The following is a 25,604-nucleotide window of genomic DNA, read 5'->3' on the forward strand; positions in this document are numbered from 1 at the left end:
TAAATCTGTTTTTTTTTTTCCTCCAACTATTACAATATTTCTTGACAATTCTCCTATATTAATAATCAATAGCATCTAAATTTATCAACACTACTAGAAATTCGCTATATTTTCCGACGAACATTCACGTCGGAAATCGGGGATTTGAGACCGGACTTGCTATTATACAGTATTTGGCGCCAAGATTTCTAACGAATTTTTGATTGGAAATATTAATTATTTTTTTTTATAAAAAAAATACTCCTTTATTTATTTTCATATCGTCTTAATTTGATGAATTTCTAGTAGTGCAAGATTCATATAGAGTAAATTTTCATATGTAGTATATAACTGATAATCTGCCTGTCACCTACAAAGGTTGAGACTAATAAAATCAATTGTCACGTAGCTTTACTGGCTCTTTTTTTAAAATAAATAAATAAATAATAATAATAATAATAATAATAATAATAAGATATGCAAGTTCGATAAAGAGTGTCAAATGAGTTAGATCTGCAATGAAGTATGCAGAGTCTTGTATGTGTGACCACGTTTGTATTGCACATGAGATATCAGTTACGAGTAGAAAATAGTACTGTATTCATCTTTTCTTACGGAAAAATTTATAAGGTGACAAGTGACAACCAAGTCCTAAACTAAGTTCTGGTCAATTAGTCATGACTTATTATATTGTCTAAATGTCTTACCATGATGAGTTGTGGCTAATGTGTTTGTATGTGTAGTTAGCTATACCAGTAGGAAGTACTTATTCGTACTAATAGTTACATCAAATTAAATATAGTAGTTTAAAAGTAAGAATATATGTGATTAAGTGCTAAAAGTTTTATGCAGAGCATTTACTTCATATTTATTGGTTTGGTATAAATATCGAGTGCAAATAAATTTCTTCTCTGACTTAATTTGCAGGTGCATGTGTGTTTCTAGTGTGTGTTAGGTTAGTGTCCGAGCTCCTTCTTTTTTTCCTTCGAAGAAAAATAATATGTTAATTTAATCTCTGATCTTGTGGTGTCTTGAGCCGAATACAATTAAGAATAATGCTTGCTTAATTTAATTACAACTCATATCTCAGTGGATAATAATCTCCATTCCTGAGCATTCTATATGGATCTATAACCCCAACGAAATTTCTGATAATATACAAAGAGACCTATCGTTCTTTATTTTCTATTTATTGGTTTAAAAATCAGGTGCTATATATGCTGTTAAAAAGTAAATGGATATATGCCTTCTCGGCTTGAATGATCTTCTGGTGACATTGCAAAAATAAGTGATTTTTTATACAAGAAAATGAAAAGCCACCTAATTTTCAATAGTTTAGTGATCATTTAACTAATTATGAAAATAGGAATTCTAGAGGGTGAGCTTTTCCATTTTAACTTTAAAATTATTCTTAAAACATCAGAGTAACATAACACGTTTGTGTGTTGACTCAATATAAGAAGCAGTTTTTGGTAACCTAACAAAGAAACTATAATCGATTTGACATATGTATGTGAATTGTGTATAAAAGAAATCTTGATTAATATTGTAGTAGTTGCTCAACCAATAAATCCTAATGGTTTTTAAACCCCAATTCTAAGGTATAACAATACATAACATCTAACTATATAAAGTATATAATAATAAGGATAATAAAAGGCAAAACAAAACATAAAATAAGAAAGAACGAAGACGATAAGAAACTGATTTGCATGTCAATAAGCACCACCACTACTTGAGCTCCCACCTCATATGATCAAACTCACAAAGATAGCCACAATAATATATAACCTGCCAACATAGGTAAAAGCCAACACAAATTAAATAATGGAAAAATAAATGCGACAAATTAAAATAGAATAGTAATTAAAAAGATTGTAAATATTTCAATAAATAAATACACTACCATTGCTTTTTTGTAGTAGTAGCTGTAGAAGTTGGTATCGGAGGAGTCGAGGTATCTTGGAGGCCATTTGGAGGCCCGATAGTTTTGGAGGCCAGTCGTTGGACTTGGTGGTGGTGCTGGGGGAGGCGGTTGCACGCTTCCTATAATTTCCAAAAATCAAATAAAATGACATCATATTTTCCATCCCAAAAAACTATTTTTCTCTTTCTTCAAAGGATTAAAAAGAACATAGATAAATTTATTTGAGTAAATAAATTAACGTTGGAACTAACCACAATAGAGTAGATTTTTAGGGGGAAGGTGTTCTTTGGCTGGATTTGGATCAGAGTCATAAACTCTGATGTAAAGCTCTTGTCCTAAGAACCAATGTTTCAAATTTTGTGACCTTAAATTCCACATTCCTGGATTGTCCAGATATACATATACTGCTGTCCATCCTTTTGGGTACACCTATATATGAACATAATTAATTAATTTTACAAAATGTTACAATAGTATAAAGTGATAGGGATTTGATATAGATTTATTGAAAGAAAAAGAAAAAGTCAGTGAAATTACCTGAACAGTAGAACGAACAACAGGATCATAAAGATTATACGTATATCGCGATTTAGGAGTCCAATTTCCAAAACCGTACACAGATTTCAACAAAAGGAGGCCCAAAATATGGAAAGATGTCAAATGACAACAAAACATTTAAATAAATCTTAGCTCACATATGTTTTTCAGGATTAATTTGACATATGATCACCGAACTCTATGAATTATAATAATGAATTAACAAAACAAATTTTTTGTCATATTAAAGTAACAAAATGTTACCACCAAGGACAAGAAATTACTCAGCTATATCTACTTTAACAATAAAGTCACAAACTATTTTTTCCATTAAACTAATTGCAACTATAATAGCAAAGTCGCCAAGCTTTATCTACTATAATGACAAAACCTACCCGTGAAGTTGACATTGTTATTATAATGGTTAAAGTTACATAACTTTAATGCTACAAAAAATATATTATTCTGACTTTAGTGTTAAAGTGATAAATTAATTACTTTAATATGACAAAAGATAGTTTTGTGACTTTACTGTTATAGTAAAAAAAAAAAATTCACTACGAAAGGCTATGGTGGGTTAATAAATACGCCTCCATCTTTAACTAGATCTCGGGTTTGAGTCATGAGAATGGAGTCGCCTTTGATAGGGAGTAATACCAATCTAAATTAGTCGAACCCCAAAATGAATACTGAACCCAAGAGAATGAACCATTTTTATACTTACCCGACAACAAAGAAGCCAAATCCATCCAAATGCCAAGAATCCATGACTTGTAACTCATTCTTAAACACAATTTCTAGCCACCCTCTATGTTCTCCAGACACAACAAATGTTCCATAAACAGTCGCCGGTAGGCTACTGTTCGTCGGAAATTTATCGATATCGTAAACTCCGGAGCCATTGAGGTAATAATCCGCCAGTTTTAATGGTGTTTGTGGTGTGGCATAAGAGACATTGTTAATGGCATAATTTATCGTGCCATTCTCATAGTTCACTGAATTTTCGAGAACAAATGTTTGTGACAATGTCACATTTGATACATTAAAGGACCCTTGCGGATTAGGCCTTGCTGCTCCTGTTGTCAAATTCCACCTGCAAGAATCAATTTTTACAATTAAACTTGAACGTATCATGTAAATGGGATTTTTTTTTCTTGCTTGCCCAAAAGAAAAAGAAATTCAACTTCCAAATGGAGGGAAATATTCAAAATTAGTCATTTCAGGATTTATAATTGATAAATAGTTATATAATCAAAAGTCACTGGAAAAATAGTCAACTGATGTCGAACTTAAGAAGGTGAAACACCATCGCTATATCCCGGACGAAATCCAGGATACTATCATGGAGTTTTAACTTTTTTTTTTAAGTTCAAAATCGATGACAGTGTCATACATTTTAAAAATCATGACAATATCCTGGATTTTTCACTTGTTTACTTTCGACGAATGTTCAAACACTGGCTATTTTCTTAAAACTGAAATGAAAAGTGGCTAATCCTTACAATTTTTATCCAATTAGATGTTGAAACTAGATGGGCCTACCTGATGGATCTAGCTTGATTGATGGAGAATTCCACATCAAATGGTTCAGGCCCATTTGGAATAGGCCCATCAACAGGTTTGGTAGAGTTCTCATAGTGCAACACACCAACAACCTCAAGAGTTTTGAGCTGAGTTGAATTAGCCATTTTTGCAGTTGCAACTATGTAATAGTCAGCAGCATCTTGATCAGCTGTGACTAGAACAGAATATGATTGGCCCACGTGGACGTCGAGAGAACTTAACCAAATTTGATTGGTGTACGAGCCTTCGGTCTCGACCAATAGCATGCTATGGTTTTGGATTCGAAAATTGAAACTCCATTCACTTCCCACGTTTGAAATCCTCAATCTATACGTCTTTCCTGAAATTCAATTAGAAGCTTGTCAATATTTATATATTCTTTTGCACGAAATAATTGTGTGTGAATGATCGCAATTCAAATTGCCATATCACAATACTGCAAGTTTCAGTTAGACATTATTGTGCTCCCTTGTTAAATTTTTTTTGTGAGCGTGAGAGAGAGAGAGAGAGAGCAGATATCTTCGTCACTAAATGACCTGTTCTTTGGTTTGGTTTGCAACTTATAGACCTTTTGGACTATGGTCTAAGGATTCCTTATGAGCAAACTGAAAATATTGTGAAAACACATTAGGTCATGGTCTAAATTTTTTAAAAAGTCTAATGTTTTCTTATATTTACACAACTTTTAAAAATACTGACATAATCTAAATAGAGATCTAAAAAAGGGATATTTGCATAAATGAAAGAGAGAGAGAGAGAGAGGGCTTATTACCTTGATTTACTGTAAAGGATATATTGGTTTTTGCTTTTGGGTCCAAATATGAGCCTTTCCCATTCATAAGCATCATGTTTGGAGTTTTATTGTATCCCTCATGTGCCAATTTGTCTCCAATAACCTATTCATTTTTTCACAAGTCCAAAATAATTTCAACAACAGCATACTCAGTGTGATTTCACAAATGTGATCTAGGAGGGTGGGGTGGTCACAAACCTTGTAGGGGTAGAGAAAGTTTAAATAATTTAATTAAAGAAATCTTAAAAACTAAATGGGAAAAGTATAACTTTTGGGAAGAAAGATGAAACGTGAATTTTAAATAATATTACTTTTATTAATTTTAATTGTTGAAGAGATAACTAAAACAACAACAAACCCAGATGGGGTCTGAGGAGGATAGAGTATACACAGATCTTACAAATAAGATTATTTACCTTGTAGCTATCTTCATACCAATCACCAATGAGAAGATCAAAATCACCATCTGGATCTGCAAATGGGGTTTGGACCACGACCCGACTATCAACTCGAATTGGGCCGAATGCTCCACCGGCCTTTTCGTAATTTATGGATGGGAAATAGAAGAAGCTTCCAATTTGGTCTTTTAAATGAAACTCATAAGTCCAATTAGTATTGGGCTGGATTGCACAGTTGGTTCCTGAAACTCCATCTTGCCACGAGTTGTGCCTTTGTTGGATCCCATTCCTAATTGGTCCATTATCATCATGGTTAATTTTTCAAAAAGAAAACTGGCCGAAGTGCCTATATACTTTTTGGGATCATCATTTCAGCTGTATTTACCGTGCGTAAAATTTTTACAAGTCTATCTACATTGGAATAACTTCAAATTTGTGTCTTAAGTTCAGACACATATGGCTAGAGTTTTGACTGAATTTCGACCATATTGCCTGATCGAACTTCGGTCGTATGTAATTCTATTTAATAAGCATTCATTATTCATTAGTAATTCTTAACAAATGTTAAGTAACCTGCAAAAATATGTCAAACTACATTTTTAGTGCATGCTATAAGTTTAAGTCAATAAATGTTTTAGAGTTTATATTATACACACTAATGATGGTGTAATTTTTTTTAGTACACAATCATGCATGACACTTTCAGGTAGTACAAGTAAATATCGACAGTAGAATATTATTAATTGTTAACCTGGTAAAAAAACAATAACAACCCTACTATACATGTTAATCTACATTGATAGGATAAAAAATCTATATATTATTAGCAAATATAACTTAAATTCTTTTTATTATCTTCAGCGTAACATCGGATATACTTTAACTACATCTTAACCAATGATAACCTTCACTTTGGTTTTTTAAACGGCGAAAACGAAATAAGGTTAGTGTGGCATTAATTGATTTAACAAAAAAAAAAAAAAAGGGACAACGAGAACTTAGGATTGTACGTAAAAAATAAGTGCCGTCCCTGGCAAGGTATTGATGTTGTTATTGCGTTATAGTTTTTCCTAGAGTTGATGTCTTTTCTTCATGTCTAAATACAAGAAGACGTTTAAACCAATACATCCTAATTGACAGAGTCAAAATCTAGCAAGAATATTCTCTTCATCTTCCTAATTCCAATTACAATTTGAATATAACAAAACACCCCTACAAAGTTTTAATTCCCTGTTATTTTTTATAATCTCCTATGAAAAAAACGTATAATAGAAATGATAAGTACTATTTGTAATGAAATACAAATCATGCCATTGTCTATTGACTTTTTTCCTAAATTTGTAAAGTCCACTCCACTACTAGTACTCATTAATAAAACTTATATCAGTATATATACAACTTAAATCCTAGGAAAATAAGATAAAGTGTTAGTGTTAAATGCAACTAGACATCAAAAGACAAGTATAAGCGACCCAAAGTTCATGGTGATGAAACAATAAATGCAGAGAATAATTAAGAAGAAGTGTCTATTTAATTAGCGATAACGTAAACAGAAAATGAATTCAATACAATGGGATAGTAATACGTAAAGAAGAAAAAATTACCATGTAATGAGAACAGGATATTTATCCATATCGTTGAACACATTGACATGAATATTATCATTGGTGGTCGCATTCAGTAGCGGTCCAGGAAACTTACCATTGATAGTTATCACCTGAAAACAACATATGAAGATTAAAAATAGAACCTTTAAAACATTGCTCACTCAGAGGCGAATTCAGCATATAAATTAAAGTTAATGAGTTCAGTGTGAATGTAAATATGTAATTATGTTTATGCATTTTCTTTTTGTGTATATTACACATAATTCGAGCCTAAACACCTACTTCTATCACATCCCGAAACAAGGGGGTGATGAGTTTGATACCGGACGTAAATTAGTAATTTTCCCTTGACGAAATCAGGAATTTCATTAAAAGTGTTTTAAGGGTGTTCATAATTGTATAAAAGATAATATTTGATAATATATATGTTTTATAATAATTTTCCCGGAAGGTTGGTAAGTTATCATACGCCCCCGTATATACCAAGTGAATCCTAAACTTACATGTTTTTGAATAATTTGAACATTTTTGAAATTTGATCGAGCATAACAACAATGAATTCATGCTATCAACTGAAATAATTTCCGACGGATGTTCTCATCGAACGATGTTGGAAGTATGAGATTTCCAATGGAAGTATGTGTGTTCACTAACATAGAAAACCACTCTTAAGTAATAAAGAAGAAAAAAATTTGAAGAGTTATGAAACCATACTGGTTGATCCACAGATATTGGTTTGATGCTGTTGTCTTCATCAACATGCCACTCAAGAAAAATTTCTGCTCCATTAATAACTTGCATGGAAGAAAAAGAGAGTAAATTAATCAAGGAGAGAACTAACCATATTGGTAATCCCCTCATTGATTCTCTCCTTAATAACTTATTAATCTCACTATAATGATGATTAATGAAGCTAGAGATACAAGGAGGGGTTTTAATATATAGCTAGGTTTTAGAAACGTTTATTCTGAGAAAAGGAGTTAAGAAGAAAAATTATCAGGGGAAATTAAATAGACAAAAGATGAAAAGTTCTTATAGGTTTCCCTTTCAGAGAATTGTTTTTGTCTAAGCACAATACAACTGTATATTTGCTGGAGCTAGCCTGCTAATTAGAGAGCCTTAAATAAGGTTTGCTTATTTGTTATCGACAGGATATTAACTTTTGTGAAATTGAATATTATATATTTCTTTTAAGATGGCCATTAACGATACTTACGATGATGGATTATTTAGTAAAGTAAATTAAAAAGAAGACAAGCTAGTAGATTATGAATGTTATTATATCATCCAAGATTCATCATTGTAATTCTCTTTTCTCGTAATCGTCTCTTCCACGTAACTGTAGTAACCCCGACAAATTTGTCGCAGAATTCTTTGGCAACATTGGAGATTTACTATACTAAACTCTTTATTATGAGTTTAACTTCTATATTAACAGTGTAAAATTTAACTTCTATATTAACAGTGTAAAATAGTTTTTACACCACTAAATCATCTTAGAAAAATCACAAATAAGACAGATAAAATATAACGAAAATATACTGCTAAAATTATTTTATTATCAAATATACCTATTTGTATGAATTAGCATGGAAAATTATTCAAAGTATTTCTCTTCAATGAAACACAAAAATGAATCGCATAGCAACGTTAGTGATGATTTTCTGAATGAACATTATATTGTTTGTTTTGTTATAATAAAAGATGATGCATTTGAAAGTCGCTAATAATGTTTTTCTTCTTTGTTCAAAATCTCGCATCTTGTGTGGAACCTCTCACACCTTGAACTGAAGTTGAGTTGTTCGAGCTTATTGTTAGCTCCTCGAGTACAAACTCTAAGAGCTAACAGCAAGCTCGAACAATTCAATTAATTGATTTTCTTGCACGTTGTAATATAACTTTTAAGTCTCAAAACCCCATTGTCTCCATCGCAACGAAATCCTGTCAAATTTAAAATAAATAAAATAAGAGTAGTAAATAGCGTGGTTAATCTTCTACGTCCTTTTGGTCCGTCCATAAGTTTCGTTAAATTGGTAATGGATAACTTTTGTGACGTTCTGCTACGAAATTGCTCAAGTTAAATGATGTATGACTAAAAAAATGTCGCCAGTGAGGTTTAGTTATTTGCCTGCCTAAAGTTTTAGCGTTGGGTGCGTAATGTTTTATACATATGTTGTCATGATTTGTTATTTTTGTACATTTAAGATCTATGATTTTGAGCGTCAAAAAGAAAGGTGTAACTCTCAAAATCTGTAACATAAAGATACTGTCATTGTATTATAAGAAGGCATTAATCAAAGTAGACACCTAAGATTCTTTTACTTTGAAATGTAAGTGATCGTGAAATGTTCTCTTATTACTAGTTTTGTTTAATTTAATCTACCGAACTCGTTTACAAATATCTCCAAGATTCCCAGTGACACTCTGCCCCTTTAAATTAAAGAAAAATACGCCTCCAAGTTACCCCCAAAAGTTAGTGCTTTTGATCCTCATAATCGAGTTAAATTAATTATGTATCTCTTTTGATAGTTGACAACAATTACTTAAGCTTATGATCCAAAATATAATCAAGCAAATTAAATTATACGTTCAAGTAAATACATGCGCGGGAAGCTGGATATGAGAAGCAAAATTTCCCTTGCAAGAACACGAAAATCAATGGGTACAGATCAGACATAACTAGGATGCAAGAAAGGATTTTCCTTGAACAACTTCGTATAAGCTCAAAAATGTTTTGGTACAAAAATTTTACATCTCTCCGCGAGACGAGATATAGACGCCATTACTACCAATCTTGTAAAGATTGTAAGCACTGATCTTGTACATTTTTTTGTTGAACAACATTCTACAAGGCAAAGGATTGTTTTAGTACAGGCCTGTTACATCTCACCCTGAGATATAACCGGCGCTATTGCTACACCCTTCTTGAAAGATTTAACAAATTAACAAAAAAAAAAAAAAAAAAAAAAAAACTTTACATTTACATACAAGAAGAAAATCTAGTAGCTATGGCCAGCAAAAAAGAACAGCGCCATCACTAGATCGTATGATGAACTTGTTGTATGACTGCACATCCTTTTAACGATCATCGCCCCGTTTATGAGATATTCCTCTGAACTGCAGTTTAGTATAGCAAGCATTTCAATTGGGACAACAACAGTTTCCACTATGTTGAGATTTGCGAACTTCCTTCTGTTTCAAGATTTGGTTTTTCACTACTGTAGAACCTTTCTCCACTAGACTTGGTACATCCAGTATCTGTACGCAAAATTTGAGCAGTTAGCAAACATCTTCTGCAGCACAAGTGTACAGAATCAAGCTGCAAGAACTAGCTCGCGGAGTTGAAGAAACTTGTGCGTTTTAATAATGAAAAATGCAATATGGAAATACAGAAAGGACTTCCCTGGCTGGATTCAGGACCAAATCCATGTATACTATACTTTGAGATGCATGACAGATTCTTTTTATTTCGTGTCTTTTGATCAGGTAAAGAGAAAGTTGATTTCTCATATGGTCACTCAACTAGTAGTTATCATCTCAGAAAGTCACCTTTCTTCGTGATTCCAAATTCCGTCAACAAAGAAAGTGACTTTCTGAGAAAATAACTATTAGTTGAGTATCATCTGAGAAATCAACCCAGTAAAGAGATGCATGACAAATAAAAATATGTATGGCCCACACAAAGCTGGGATACGGCTGTGGTTACTCCTTCGGAAACTAGGTTTTGTTTTGGAATGAAATTTTGAGAAAACTGTGTATTTGGAGTACCTTTAGGTAAGATGTTTTTAGAGAACATCTGTGTTAATTTTGGTGAATCGTATCTTCGGGTTCTTTTTCTTCTCCCGAGAAGATTTTAGTTTGATATCCAAACACAGTTCATGATTCAAGACAGTTGACATCAAACTTCAATGAGACTTGACAATCTCAATGTGTATGACACCCTGGTTAATTTCAGCAAATTTGTTCAACAAATAATCAACAGGCATCGGGTAGAAAGCTTTTACCCCATCCAACACAGGATGGTTTGATTTTCCATTTATTTACTATATCGAGAGATCATTGATAGTATGCATTTATTGCAAAATAAGAAAGGAGTATATAGATCCATATTAGAGTAGGTATCTAGCTGCAGTTGTTAAGCAATCTATTGCAACCAACTTTTAAGGGTAGCCGCCAAATGAGGGATAAATTATCCACAAGAGATATGGTTTTCTAAGAAGATATTAACCATTTTTGTTAGCCCCTTGTTGTTTACCTCTTACCTGTGTATGTCTAATTAGCAAACCAAACGTCTATACACATGGCCACAAGAAACTACGACCAACTATATCTTAAACCATATAGGAGAAAGAGCTTTCAGAAAGTACCTTCAGTGTGAGATCTTTAAAACACAGCTGCACATTTTCTCTTGTCCTGGCACTACATTCTAGAAATAAACAATTGTGCTCCTTCGCAAATGCCAGGCCTTCTTCTCTAGTTACCGCCCTTTCACTATCCTGGAAGTAGCCTATGTCAGTAACACAAACATATTCATTGTAATTGAGCTTGAGTTTCGTATTTTCCACATAATTTTTAGATGAGAATATTTGATGAGCATGATTGATGGACAGAAATTATTAGAAGATCAAAGTGGCTTTCGCAATATTTCTGGCTGTCAAAAGCAAAGAGGGAAATGCTTCCAACTTAAAAAAAAAAAAAATTGACAGATTTATCTAAGTGAATGAGTAGATTAGGTTCACGGACAGTGACTTGAAAATAATCATCAAATCCTTCCGGATGAATATTGGAGATATGCAGGATTTCACTCTTTTAGTAACTCTTTGCCAAGTCATAAATACGACTTTTTTCAAATACAAATCAACCACCAATTTTCACATCTTGCTCCTCATCCAAGGTAAATTCAAACAAAATGAATGGATTAACTAACATTTGCCTTCATTATGATATAAAAAGTAAAAGGATGAGCCACACTCACCCTATCAACTTTGTTCCCAACTAGCATCTTGATACACTCGGGATTCGTGGAGTAAGACTTTATATCCTTCGCCCATGTTTCTGATAAGTTCATAAAGGTCTCTCGCCTTGTTACATCGTACACTAAGATTGAAAAAAATCAATATTAGTCATCTTAATAGCAAGAAACTAGCACCTTCGCAATTTCTATTGCAATTCTGTTCCTTACAGACGACAAAAATAATTGGGAAGTACCTGATCAACTTGAAGGTATTTACATATAGTCACTGAAAGAACAATTTTAGAAAGAGCTCCGATAAGCCTGATAGATTATATTACCTAGTATTATTCCGTGAGCCCCTCTATAATAAGAGCTTGTTAATGCCCCAAACCTCTCTTGTCCAGCTGCAGAGAGATAACAGACACTCAAAACCCTTACTTGAAATTGCATAAAAGAGGAGATGGGGAAACAAAAGGCTTTTACGAAGTATAAGTTGAGTAACATGGTATTAATGTCGGTGCAAATTTAGGAAGAATGTGCCTTCCAATACTGCTTTTACTGAAAAGATCTTATTTTATTTTACTTTCACAAGGTGATTTAGCTATCCAAACAAGGTAGCATGAAATCAAAATTCTGTTTTATTACCTGTATCCCAAATTGTTAATTTCAACCTCTTGCCGCCAACCGTTAGCATCCTGATTTTGAAGTCCACACCTTTAACATTTCAAATAAAATGTGAGAGATCTGCTTTCTCCATTCCTTTAGCTAATTAAAGTAATCAATTGAAAGGCATTTATCCATTTCAATGAGGAAACTTAATATGTCCATTCACTTTCTTCATGTCTCACTACTGTAATGACTAATACCAAAAGCACAAGGCCAAGTAAAGAAAACAAAATTACAGTTAGCTTCAAAGGCAACTAAGGAGCATGTACTTAAAATAATCTCTCTTTCAACCAGAATAAAAAGCCATTAGCTGTTGTAATTGAAGAAGAATTCTCCTATTGTTACTGAAAACTATTGTAGAACACTCTGATTTGGAGGGCGTATAGATGAGATAATGCTATCTTGGAATATAATGTAGCATATTCAAACTATGTTTAGGAGATCAGAGGAAATTCCAACTTCTTCACAAGAAAGAACGTGCAAAGGGGAGATTATGTGCCATGTAAAATCATGATAAAGTTTGCATTCTCACATCAAATATGGAAGGAAAAAAAAAAGCATTGCAATTAGCACAAAAGAATTTATTAGAGATATTGCATAATATGAGCTATTAGCGCATTAGGCAACCAAAACGCAGTGGTTAATAACTTAATATTCTCATTTCAATCTCTTCAGGAATAAAAATCACTAAAACCTTTAGACGATTCCACAAAGAGTTTCAAGTTGTCTGATCCTTTGTATGGATGAAATTTTGATCCAGTCCCAGTTTAAAGAATCAAAGGTACAGAGCAAATTCTAATTTGACATTTTACTTGCCTAAGCAGAACATTCCTCCCTGACCCCGACCTTGGGGGATTCTATTAAACTTAGTGCAATTGATTCTCTCAGTAAACACTAAATTTATGTATTTAAGCTCCACCTCACACAAATTCTACTATTTCCATTTCATAGGCTTCTCCTACTACCCTCCTTCATCTTTCCACTGAAAAATGCTTCTCTTACTAGTCCATACCATCACTCATCATAATCCTAGAATAGAAAGGCAAAGAAATTAAGTGCATCGCAAGTGCAACAAATACATACTTATTCTTTTCCCATAAACAAGCAATCACATCAATTTCCAGAGATGGTAACTCCTGTTCAATTTCTTTTTTTGTTGCACCCCCTTAAGAACAGACATTAATTATCTCTCATTAAATGTTTCACTTAATTACCACTTCACTAGTTGGAGCAGTAAGGATATATTTGGAAAGAAGGTAACAATACCTCCTTTACTCTAAAAGGTCAAATATTTAAAACCCAAACAAATCTGCCAAAACAAATAATATTTGGGACCAAAAAGAGTAGTAACATATAATATATGTCAGTTCCCAGGTTAGTAACCTGAAAAACACCATAGCAGAAACAAGTACAATCGACCTCAACCAAACAATCCAAAAAATATAAAGCACAAGTACAACATATATCTAACAAAGATCAAAACTTTAAGGAAAACAACAACAACCAACCAAAAACAAACAAACCCCATCAACAAGAACAATCAGTGGCACAAAAGCTCAATCATAATAAATCATAAAAGGGTGTTTATTTTTATACCAACAGTGAGAAAAAAAAACTCAGGCATATTGAATAAAGACTAGCTTGATTTCTCAGATGGTATCTCAGAAAGTCATCCGTTTTCTTGTTTCCAATTTTTTTAACAAAGAAAGTAACTTTTTGAGATAATAAATATTACTGAAATCAACTCATAAAGATTATATAAAGGGTGTTTAATTTTTATACCAACAGTAGGAAAAAAAACTCAGGCATAATGAATAAAGACTAGCTTGATTTCTCATATAGTTGCTCAAAAAGTCATCCATTTTCTTGATTCTAATTTCTTTAACAAAGAAAGTAACTTTGTGTGATAATAACTATTATTAAAATCAATTCATAAAGATTATAAAAGGGTGTTTAATTTTTACACCAACAGTGGGAAAAAAAACTCAGGCACATTGAATAAAGACTGGTGCTGATTTCTCGACTAATAGTTATTATCTCGTAAAAGTTATCAGTTTTCTTGTTTCAAATTTTTTTAACAAAGAAAATAACTCGTTGAGATAATAACTATTACTAAAATCAACTCCTAAAGATTATAAAAGGGTGTTTAATTTTTATACCAACAGTTGGAGAAAGGTCTTGAGGAGGATACTGATGAGAAATAAAACTGAGAAGAAGACTACTTTTTCCAACGCCAGAATCTCCAACAAGCAGAATCTTGAATGAATAATCATAACTACTACTAAATCCAACGTTGTTATTCTTCCTCGTATCCATCATCAACATACCTTAACAACACAATAATTTTACGTGCACATACTTAACACTTCTTTAGCTCTGCTTCCAAAAAAAAAAAGAGAGAGAGAAAAATCTCTCTTTTTTATCTAAAATCTCACTTTCAAAGTTTTGTTGAAAACAAGGAAGAAAACCAAATAAAACTTTTTTAATATAAAAGAACAGTAGATACTGAAATTTTGAATTTAAAACAAAAAAAGAAATTGGAATTTTGATGAAAGTATAAAAGGAGAATGAAACAGTGTGTGGAGAGAGGTTTTTGGAGTTGGCGGGTGAAATAGTAAACTCTTTCCTAATTCATGTGTTACGATTTTCAGAGTTAAACTTATTAATTTTGATTACGTATTTCAATAAAAAATTATATATTTAAAAATTAAATAAGAATTTTTTTACGAGTCACAATAATTAATAACTCAAAATATTTAAAAAAACGGATGAAAAATTTGTTTGTAAATTGGGATTTCAAGGATAACAATATTAGGACAAATGTTGAATGTTGTCTTATCATAGAGACATTTGTGAGAAACGTTTGTACACGTGCCAGCACCAGAAGAAGCTGATCTCATATAAGGGACTCATTATGTCGTGCTGTCACGCGCCTGCTTGATCTATTATATTTCTCGTTTTGTCTTCTTCTATTTGAAATTATTCAGGTTTTCATAGGCAATATGTACATAGTTAAAACATTTTTAGTTTACTTTAGAAATATGGATTTGTGACCTAATCTTTCCAAAAAGATAGTAGTATTTGTGTAACATCATTTGACTAACGATGGTGTTTAAATAACTAGTTAGATTGACTTGGGAATTTATATAAATAATAAGGTGAAATATAAAACGATTTCATGTGTCAACCATACGGAGTAACGTTGAATTTCTTGAAATGTTTCAAATGAAAAATAATAATTTATTTAAAATGAAATTATAAAACTTTCATGTAGTTACTAACTTTATGATAGAACTTCCGGTTAATTGTTTGAAACATTAGAGAAAAAGAAATACAAATTTCTAGCGTATGAACAACAAAATCTGACAATAAGAGATGATAAAGACGACAAATAAAGTATAATCTATAAACTCTTAGTCATTCAATTACTTTTGATTTACATGAAATTTTCTTTGTAATCTTAACTAGTAAATCAGATTAGGAAATGGTTGAACTCTGTCAAAAGTACGTTGATATAAAGTGAGAAATAAAAATTATTAAATTGAATTACGAAACATGGTAACGAATTCTCTGGGCACGGCTTACTATAAAAATAAAATAAAAAAATACGTAGTTAGCACAAGATCTCATAATCTGTTTATCTAATTTAGAAAGTATTTCAGGTTAATCATCATGAGGAAAATTTATTTGTCAAACCAACCCCAACAGTTTCTCTTTTCCTAATCACGTTGACTATTTTTAGTTAACCAAAAAAGGTATTATTCCCTCCGTTCATTTTTACTTATTCACTATTCTAAAAATAAATATTAATTTTTACTTGTCTCTTTTAGCATATCAAGAAAAGATAATTTTTTTTTTTGCTGTTTTACCCATAGTATTAATTATTCATCTCAAATCATCTTTCAAATTTATTAAAAATATGTATTAATTAATATGAATATCATGATAAATTTAACATTTTATTTATTATTTCTTAAAAGATATGCAAAATTCAAAATGGACAAGTAAAAATTAACTCAGAGAGTAGTTGTCTCGTTGGGTTAATAGTTGGTCGAGATGGTGTCTGCAAAATCTTTCGTTTTGGGGCACACTAGACTCGACACTTTATCATGTAGTGCAAAAAAATAGAGAGAACTTTTACATTTTTGGAATGTGAAAAGACTTGAAAATTTTATTTAGGTACTAAGACAGGAGGGAATAATATATTTCCTCCATTTCATATTACTTGTCCATTTTTTATTTTATACGTTTTTTAAGAAAACATAAATAAAAGTGTATTTTTACTATATTACATTTAGCTCTCTTTAATAAAATGCACTCTAATAAATATTGATTACTTTAAAAAACAATTAATGTTAGGGATAAAATAGGAAAAATTTAATTAATTCTATCTTGATTTTGTAAATAGACAAGTATTTTAGGACAAATATTTTTAGTAATGTGGACAACTAATATGAAATGTAGAGAGTGCGTAGGACTTTTTAACAGGTTATGAGTTATGACAGATGGACATAATTAATGCAAGTTGCTCACAAATTTTGTCGGAATGACAAAATCTGTATATGTTGCTAAATTGTTCATAAATTTTAATGGGCTAGCGAGACTTGGTATTATTCTTGTTATGCATATTTTGTTAATAAGTCTTGACGGATTGATAAAACTTGTATGTGTTATTTTTCACAAATTGTAAAGGATTAGCTAGATTTAGACCTGAATTGTTGTATGAAGCAGAGTGTTGGCCAGTTAAGAATGCTCACGTCCAGAAAATGAAGGTAGCTGAGTTGAGGATGTTCAGATAGATGTGTGGGCATACTAGGAGAGAGATGATTAGAAAAGAAGTTGCATTATACAGGACCAAGTCGGAGTGGCCTCCGTGGCGGACAAGATGAGGGAAGCAAGGCTGAGATGGTTCGGGCATGTGAAGAGGAGATGCGAAGATGCGCCAGTTAGGAAGTGTGAGAGGCTAGCGATAGGAGAGGTGAGGTAGGCCGAAGAAGAACTGGGGGAGGTGATTCGACGGGATATGACACAGGTTCAACTGACTGAGGACATGACCTTAGAGAGGAAGATTTGGAGGTCGAGGATTAGGGTAAAAAGTTAGAAAGTAGTTGAGTAGTGTTGCATTTGTGTAGGAGAGGTAGGAGGCTAGCCCATCTTCTCCTTTCTTGGTAGTATTATCTAGGTATCGCGTAGTTCCTTACTCTTTAGTAGGGGTGTACAGAGAAAACCGACAAACCGCACCAAATCGACAATCCGAATCAAAGCGAAAAAGAACCCGATTAATGGTTTGGTTTGACTTGATTTGGTGTTGAGAAAAAAAAATCCGACCATAATTGGTTTGGTTTGGTTTTAACCAAAAAAAGTCAAACCGAACCAACCCAACCCGACATTAGATGTATACAATTTTAAAATATATTTTATACATAATTATTGTCTTTTAACATATTATTTCAAGCTTGTTGGTCCAATAAATTTTATAGTCAATAGATGTTAATAACTCAAATAAAATCCAAACCAATGCTAATGTTAACACAAGAAATTCAATTCTAACGCTAGGAATGACAATATTAATGTTCAATATCTATTCTTTAGTTTTGCATTGGTTTACAAAGTTAAAATACATAACTTAGTATTATTTTTTCCTTTGTCATGTGATTAATACTTATTAGCCGCATTTATTTTAGCATGACTTAGTAGTTTTAGATTATGAATCATTTTTCATTAAGGCTTATTAATTAGCAATATTTATTTTTTGTGATTTCATTAATTTTTTGTTGAATATTTTATTACAATGTCATCACTCATCTCACATTTTGTGTTATTTTCTTAAGAAACACTTTAATTATATAGTTGTATCTTACTAGGACTAAAGAAATATTTGAAATAAAGTTAGAGTATATGTTATGTATGAAGAGTTTTCCGCAAAAAAAAAAAAAATCAAAACCCGAAAAACTCTGAGGTTGAAAAATCCGACTTTTGTTGGTTTGGTTTGGTTTATAGATTGAAAAACCCGACAGAATTAGTTTGGTTTGGTATTTGGAAAATCCGAATAAACCCGGTCCATGTACACCCCTACTCTTCAAAGATATATTACTATATGTTGCTTCACCTGTTTTGTAACTTGATATTTTATTATTTATTTTCTTTGCAATCCTGCATCGATTAAGTTTCTTTCGAGCCAAGGGTCTATCGGAAACAGCCTCTCTACCCTACAAAGGTAGGGATAAGGTTTGCGTATATTCTACCCTCTCCACACACCACTTATGAAATAACATTGGGTATGTTGTTGTTGTTGTTGTTGGATGAAGGAGAAGAGTGTATGGAGATAAAAGTTATGCCAATTAGGTTTTTGACAGAATGCAAAAATTGTTTAAGAAAATAAGGATAGAGTTAGACGTTCCGTTCGAGCAAAAACAATAACCTTCACATTTTGGGGATTTTGAAGTTGTAAAAGTTTATGATTATTTTTAAATTTTTTGTGTGTGTTTTCTATATCATATGTTACGAGAATCATTAGTAAATTCTTGTTGCACAATCAAAACACGAATTAAGCCAGGAACACGCTTTTTCACGTATGAGTGTGATCCCTTTCTTCTTGACCTATCACGTGAAATTTTGATACATATGTTGAACAACTAGCTACTTATATCAGACTAGCAAACTGTGTCCGTGCAATGCACAGGGCCCAACATGATTAATTTGGTTACTCACTTTAGTTAGTCTTTATCGTTTGTATATTTTGTAAAGGATACCGTGATTTTCCTTAGTGAGTCTCCATATTTTATTTATTTTCCCCTTATTTTTCCCCTTGATTTCTCAATTGTTGTCAAAATTTCTCTTATTTTGGTTATGTCCACCTCTTTTTATATTTAGTAAGTTGACAATTCAAATATCCTACATGTCAAGTTTATAATCAAAGATTCAAAGGATATTTTAATATACTATACACATTTTTAATTTAGAACCGTAACATTCAAAAGTCTATATTTATTTCTTAAACTCCGTCACTTTAATTAGCCAGTCTTTCAGGTTTGTATTTTGTAAATAACTTTTAAGAACATTCTAATTGTTATTATATATTGCAACATATACAAAATGTATTTTATGTACCATCACTTTAATTATAGTTAAAAAATGATGGAATTAAGTCTTTGAGATGGAAAGAGTCGGACATTTTTTTTTCATTGTCATGACAATAAAAGTTGTTCATCGATGCGAAAAAGAAAATTAGTAAGAATATGAGGGGAAATTAATAGTTTGATTCTAGATTTTTTCTTTTAAATTCTTTAATATCTTATATGTATACCGACATGTTGATATCCATCTCAATTAACTAACTGTTCAGATCCAAACATAAGAACCATTATTGTATATATTGGATTTTTTAAAAGCAAAACTAATAAAATATTTTTATTAAATTAATTAAAAAATATGTTAATAAGGGGTAAATTAGTTACATTATATTTTTTATATTAACAATTATACATAAAAAGAATTGTTACAAAGAAATCAAAATTAAGATTTAATTAATTTTATCTTGATTTTGTAAATGAATAAGTAATTTGGACATATATTTTTAGTAATGTGGCCAAGTAATACGGGACCGAGGGAGTACTTCATTTATTAATTATTAAAGAACATGAAAAGTCAAAAGTGAACAAGTAAAAGTGCACAGAGGAAATAAATATGTGTTGGATAATTAAAATTGAAGTGCATATGTGTATACATGAGAAGAGAATAAATATTCAGTATCATGACATATGTCCACGTGGGATAAAAAAGTAGTTTAGTAATGTGGATAAAAAAGTAGTTTAGTAATGTGGCCAAGTAATATGGGACGAAGGGAGTACTTCATTTATTACTTCTTGAAGAACGTGAAAAGTCAAAAGTGAACAAGTAAAAGTGCACAGAGGAAATAAATGTGTCGGAGAATTAAAATTAAAGTGCATACGTGTATACATTAGAAGAGAATAAATATTCGCAAAAGACAAACTCACTTGTATTTACTTACCCCCTTAACAACTTTCATCTAATATGGGACGGAGAGAAAAAAAAAAAAAAAAAAAAATTAAGAGAAAGTAAGATGGGAAATATAAGATATATAATTAATTTTATATTATAATTTTTAAATGAACAAGTAGTTTGGGACATATATTTTAGTAATGTGGCCAAATAGTATGGACGGAGGGAGTACTCATCATTTATTAAATTTTATTAAAGAAAACAAAAATCAAAATCAAGAAACGTGAAAAGTCAAATAGAAGAAAGAGAATTGGTGGTGGGGGCACGTAAAAAAGATGACGAAATGGTGGGGGAGGGGGTGCGTGGTGGGGGAGGGGTACACGTGGGGGCGGGGGATGAGGAAATAAATGTGTCTTAAAAAAATTAAAATTGAAGTGCAAACAAAAAATCAAAATCAAGAAACCAAGAAAATGGTATACCTTTTAGCCAACAATCGTTCACTTTTACTTGTCCAAATGGGTGTTTATGGTTCAAAAAGAAATTTTTACTTTTTTAGTATTGATTATTTTAGCGGCGTCGCTTTTAGGATATCAAAGATAAGACAGAAGGAGGAAGAAGAAGAAAGAGAAAAAATATTATTTTTTTTGACATGGCAACGACGTTTTACGTCGTAGTGTAAATTGCGACTTTCAAATCTAATAAAAATATGCACTAATTAATATGGGTATATTGGTAAATTAAGTCCAAAGTGGACAAGTAAAAGTGAATGGAGGGAAATGAACAAGTAATTTGACATATATTTTTGGTAATAAAATATATGGGGCCGGAGATCTTTTAAAAAATACTGAAAAGTCAAAAGTGAACATAAATGTGTCCAAAATTGAAGTGCAACTTGTATACCTTTTTAAGTAGTTTTAGCATTAAAGATAAGACAATTTTATATAACTTAATTACGAGCTTTCAAATCTAATAAAAATATGCAAGTAATTAATATGATGTGTTAAAATGTACAATTTATATAGTTTTTAGTACAAGTGTTCAATGTTGTGTTAGTTCTCTCAAGGCACTTATATATAATAGAAATTTGTACAAATTAAAATTAAACTCTCAAGTTTTGAAAACTTTTTGAGAATTTCAACAGGCTTAGTACGGACAAACGCTCACCAAACAAATGTCTGTTTTGTCACTAGTCAGAATAATGGAGTTAATCATTAAGACGTTACCGTGATTATAATATGTTTAATGGAAATCACGTAATAAAATCTTCTCCTTCGTAATGGAAGATTTCAAATTTGTTGAAAGTTTTGCTGGCAATCTACTAGTCAGTATAATATAATTGGCTGATATTTGCATGGTCCTTTTGGGGTGTCTCTATCAATTTGTACCTACTAATAATAATTACACTTTAGCACTCCTAGTTCAATTATGAACCGGTTTCTTCAATGATATTAAAATAAAATAATTAAGAAATAGCAACCACAATTTTAAACATAGTGTTACGACGTAAGAGGGATTTAACTCCTCTCCATTACAACTTCTCTCCATTTCCTCAAGTGCATAATTGAATGAGTGACATTTATCCTATTTATTTATTAAAGGTCTAGATTAGACTAATTTAATAAGAATCTTAACCATAATTAAGAGGATTGATTTAAGGAAAACACTCTTAACTTTGGTAAGAAAAGCTATATCTCCACAAATTGTGGTGCCAATTAGTATCATTAATTTTATTTGTACATCCAAGTATTAAAATTGTTGAACATCAACGTTAGTAAAACCTCACCCACCACCCCGCTAAAACTGAACCTTTTTAAGGGAAAAATTGAATCTCGTTCTAATTATTAATCAATTCTTCCGTTCAGCATTTGTAAATCTTCATTTTCAATTAAAAAAAGTGTTCAACGAAGTTATATTTGTTTGTCTTTAAAACTTATCTATCTTTAGGCACAAACTTTTAAACTTCCAAGTCAAAATCCATCAGATTTAGGCATAATAATATATTCAAATGAGCAAAACAATCACAATGATCTAGCCCGACATGGAGGAATGATAGACTTTGCCATCATCTTCACTAGAAATTTGTCTTGCAATTGTTGGACATGTTTAGCAATGCTCAGAAAGAAATAAAAAAAGAAGAAAAAAATTACTAAACAAAAGGAAAATCCTATTATTAATGACGATATAACATAAACATAGGAAAAAAAAAAAAAAAAAAAAAAAAAAAAAAAAAAAAACCCTACGAACTTCAGTTTTTCATTGGGAGGGTGGGGTTCTGAAGAATTACTAATGTAATGATGTTGATGTTCAACAATTTTTTTGATAACGGGGATCACTGATGCGTAGCTGCTGTTTGGAGATAATTATAAAATGGAATAATGTTTATGAGTACCAAAATTTGTGGAGATATAGCTTTTCTTACCAAAGTTAAAGAGTGTTTTTTCAAAATCTATCCTTTTAACTATGGTTAAGATATTTATTAAATTAATCTAATTTAGATCTTTAATAAGTAAATAGGGCAAGTGTCACTCATCCAACTATGTACTTGAGGAAATGGAGATAAGGTGTAACAGAGAGGAGTCAAGTCCGTGTTATTATAAGAGTTGGATATGATTATGAAAGGCTCTATTATCATTGATACAACGTATAGTATTTATACAGGTATAAGTATATAAGAGAAAGGAGTTTGCTAAGCTTAAGAGACCTAAAGATAAGAAGAACTAAAATACGTATACAAATCAGATACTTATCCTAACGTACTACAACTGTACATCCTTATCCTTATCATGCCCCCTCAACATTGGCTCAATTTTCTGGAGGCCAATGTTGCTAACAAAGTTGACAAAGGACCTTTTGGGAAGTGCTTTAGTTAAAGCACCTACTAGTTGAGCTCCTGTTGGAATGTGATGAACTGAAATTTTTCCACTTTCAACTTGGTCTCGGACAAAATGAAAGTCAATTGCTACATGTTTCATTCGACTATGAAAGACCAGATGGCGACATCGGTAAGTGACACCAATGTTATCGCAAAAAACCTTGGGAGGACAAGGTAGCTTGACTCGAAGTTCTTGCAGCAGGTTGGTGAGACAGTTTAGCTGAGCTACAACACTTGCTACAGCCCTGTACTCCGCTTCTGTGGAAGATCTAGCGACAGTGCGTTGCTTTTTGGAGCACCAACTGATTGGATTGTTTCCAAGCAAAATAACATAAGGGCGAGGTGGAGTGCCTAGTGTCGGGAATACCACCCCAATCTGCATCCGAGTAGGCGAGTAACTGTGAAGAGTTACCATGTTTGAAGTGAAGTCCATGGGTAATGGTTCCTTTTAGATAAAGAAAAAGCCTCTTCGCTGCCTGCCAATGTTTGGATGAAGGAAAGTGTTGGAATTGGGTGAGCTTGTTTACTACAAAGCATATATCATGTTGTGTGAAGGCTAGGTATTGCAGTGATCCAATGATCTGCCTACAAAGCTTAGCATCTGCGGATGGAGAACCGTCGTCCAAGGATAGAATGTCACTTGTAGACAGATGAGTGCTCACACTGTTTGTATCCAGCATCTTGAACTTTCCAAGTACGTCCGCAATGAAGCTATTTTGTGTGAGCATCAATCCATAAACATTCTATATAACTTCAACACCTAGAAAAAAATGTAAAGGGCCAAGGTCCTTGATCGAAAATCTATCACCTAACAACTTAATTATTGCCTAGACATGAGAGTTGTTAGAGCCTGTAACAACAATGTCATCAACATGGATCGTAATAATAATGAGAGAATTAGAAGACCATTTGATGAATAAAAAATCATCAGACTTAGAGCGAGCAAAGCCACGTGATCAGAAAAACTCCTTGATTTCAGTGTACCACACACTCGTGGTGCACAGCGAAGTCCATAGATAGATTTGTGTAGTTTACACACATGATTCGGAAATTGAGAATCTACGAAGCCAGGTGGTTGTTGCGTGAAAACAACGTCATGAAGAGTGCCTTGTAAAAAGGTATTGTTCATGTCAAGTTGACGCAACTGCTATTTGAAAGACACAGCTAAGGCCAGAATGAGGCGAATTGTTGTGGTTTTAGTTACTAGACTGAAGGTGGAATGGAAATCAATTCCAGGACGTTGATGAAATCCTTTAGCCGCTAACCAAGCTTTATAACGCTCTATGGATCCATTAGGTTTGTGTTTGACATAAAACACCCATTTACATCCAACTATATTTTAAGAGGGAGTAAATGGAACCAATGACCAAGTTTTATTTTTGAGGAGGGCTATGTGTTCCTCATTCATGGCAGCCTGCCATTCGAGATAATTGGATGCTTGACTGAAAGTATTTGGCATAACTGAAAGGTGTTTTATAGTTGAGGTTGCAAGGTAATTGAAGACCACTTTGGGTTGCAAAATATTATTCTGAGACCGGGTGACCATTTGATTTGACGGTGCTTCAGGAGCTGGCCGAGTGGGAGCATATATGCTGTTATTTGGAGAGGGAGAAGAAGACGAGGAGTTTGTAGAAGGACTTACAGTAGAGTCGGTAGGCACGTCATCCCGATGCCTTGAGTGTGCGATCCACAAGAAGCGCGGAGTTGACCAAATCAGTAGTAGCAGAAATCAGAATTGGATCAGCGAAGAGGCGAAGGAGGTTGCGAGGAAGAGAAGAGGCTGAAGGGAGCATCTGGACAAATCCAATTAGCCATGTGAGAGACTTGTGGACGAGAGAATAGAGGCTAGTTGGTTGTGAACGGAAAAATGTGTTCTACAAATGCGACATGCCTAGAGATATAAATTTTTAAAGTAGTGAGGTCTAGGCAAGCATAATAATTGTGGCAGCAGAATAGCCCATGACTACACAAGGATTGGACTTGGGATCAAGATTGGTTGATGTGTAGGGCTTTAATCATAGATAACAAAGACAGTCGAATACCCTTAGTTTGAGATAGTTTAGGGCAGTGTTGAAGAGACACTGAAATGGAGATTTAAGGCTAAGGGGTGGCATTGGCAGTCTGTTAATAAGGTATATTACAATTTGGAATGCGAGGGACCAAAATTTGAGAGGGACAGAGGCATGGTAAAGAAGAGTTAGAGCGGTGTCCACAACATGACGATGTTTTCTTTCAGCAGTACCAACCAGTTGGGGAGTATATGGAGGACTCATGAGATGTCGTATTCCAAAGTTTAAGAGAGTAGATTTAAGACCGATGTATTCATCTCCCCCATCAGTGTACAAT

General features: G+C 32.5%; 2 protein-coding genes across 2 annotated transcripts; both read right to left on the minus strand.

Moving 5' to 3' along the window:
* Nucleotides 1-2,152: 2,152 nt before the first annotated feature.
* LOC132061054 (monocopper oxidase-like protein SKU5) lies at nt 2,153-7,665 on the minus strand. Its single transcript, XM_059453931.1, has 8 exons — nt 7,519-7,665; nt 6,802-6,914; nt 5,200-5,486; nt 4,779-4,892; nt 3,986-4,346; nt 3,168-3,536; nt 2,444-2,522; nt 2,153-2,335 (listed from the first exon to the last, which is right to left on the minus strand). Exons 1-8 carry the CDS (start codon nt 7,663-7,665, stop codon nt 2,153-2,155), a joined length of 1,653 nt encoding a protein of 550 aa, XP_059309914.1.
* A 1,824-nt stretch (nt 7,666-9,489) lies between these two features.
* LOC132059108 (ras-related protein RABC2a-like) lies at nt 9,490-14,818 on the minus strand. Its single transcript, XM_059451605.1, has 6 exons — nt 14,584-14,818; nt 12,404-12,472; nt 12,097-12,162; nt 11,780-11,901; nt 11,172-11,300; nt 9,490-10,062 (listed from the first exon to the last, which is right to left on the minus strand). The coding sequence occupies exons 1-6, from the start codon at nt 14,747-14,749 to the stop codon at nt 9,946-9,948; spliced, it is 669 nt and encodes a 222-aa protein (XP_059307588.1). The 5' UTR covers nt 14,750-14,818; the 3' UTR covers nt 9,490-9,945.
* Between the last annotated feature and the right edge of the window lie 10,786 nt (nt 14,819-25,604).

The sequence above is a fragment of the Lycium ferocissimum genome, chromosome 6 (genome assembly GCF_029784015.1).
Source record: "Lycium ferocissimum isolate CSIRO_LF1 chromosome 6, AGI_CSIRO_Lferr_CH_V1, whole genome shotgun sequence".
In the NCBI taxonomy this organism is placed as follows: domain Eukaryota; kingdom Viridiplantae; phylum Streptophyta; class Magnoliopsida; order Solanales; family Solanaceae; genus Lycium; species Lycium ferocissimum.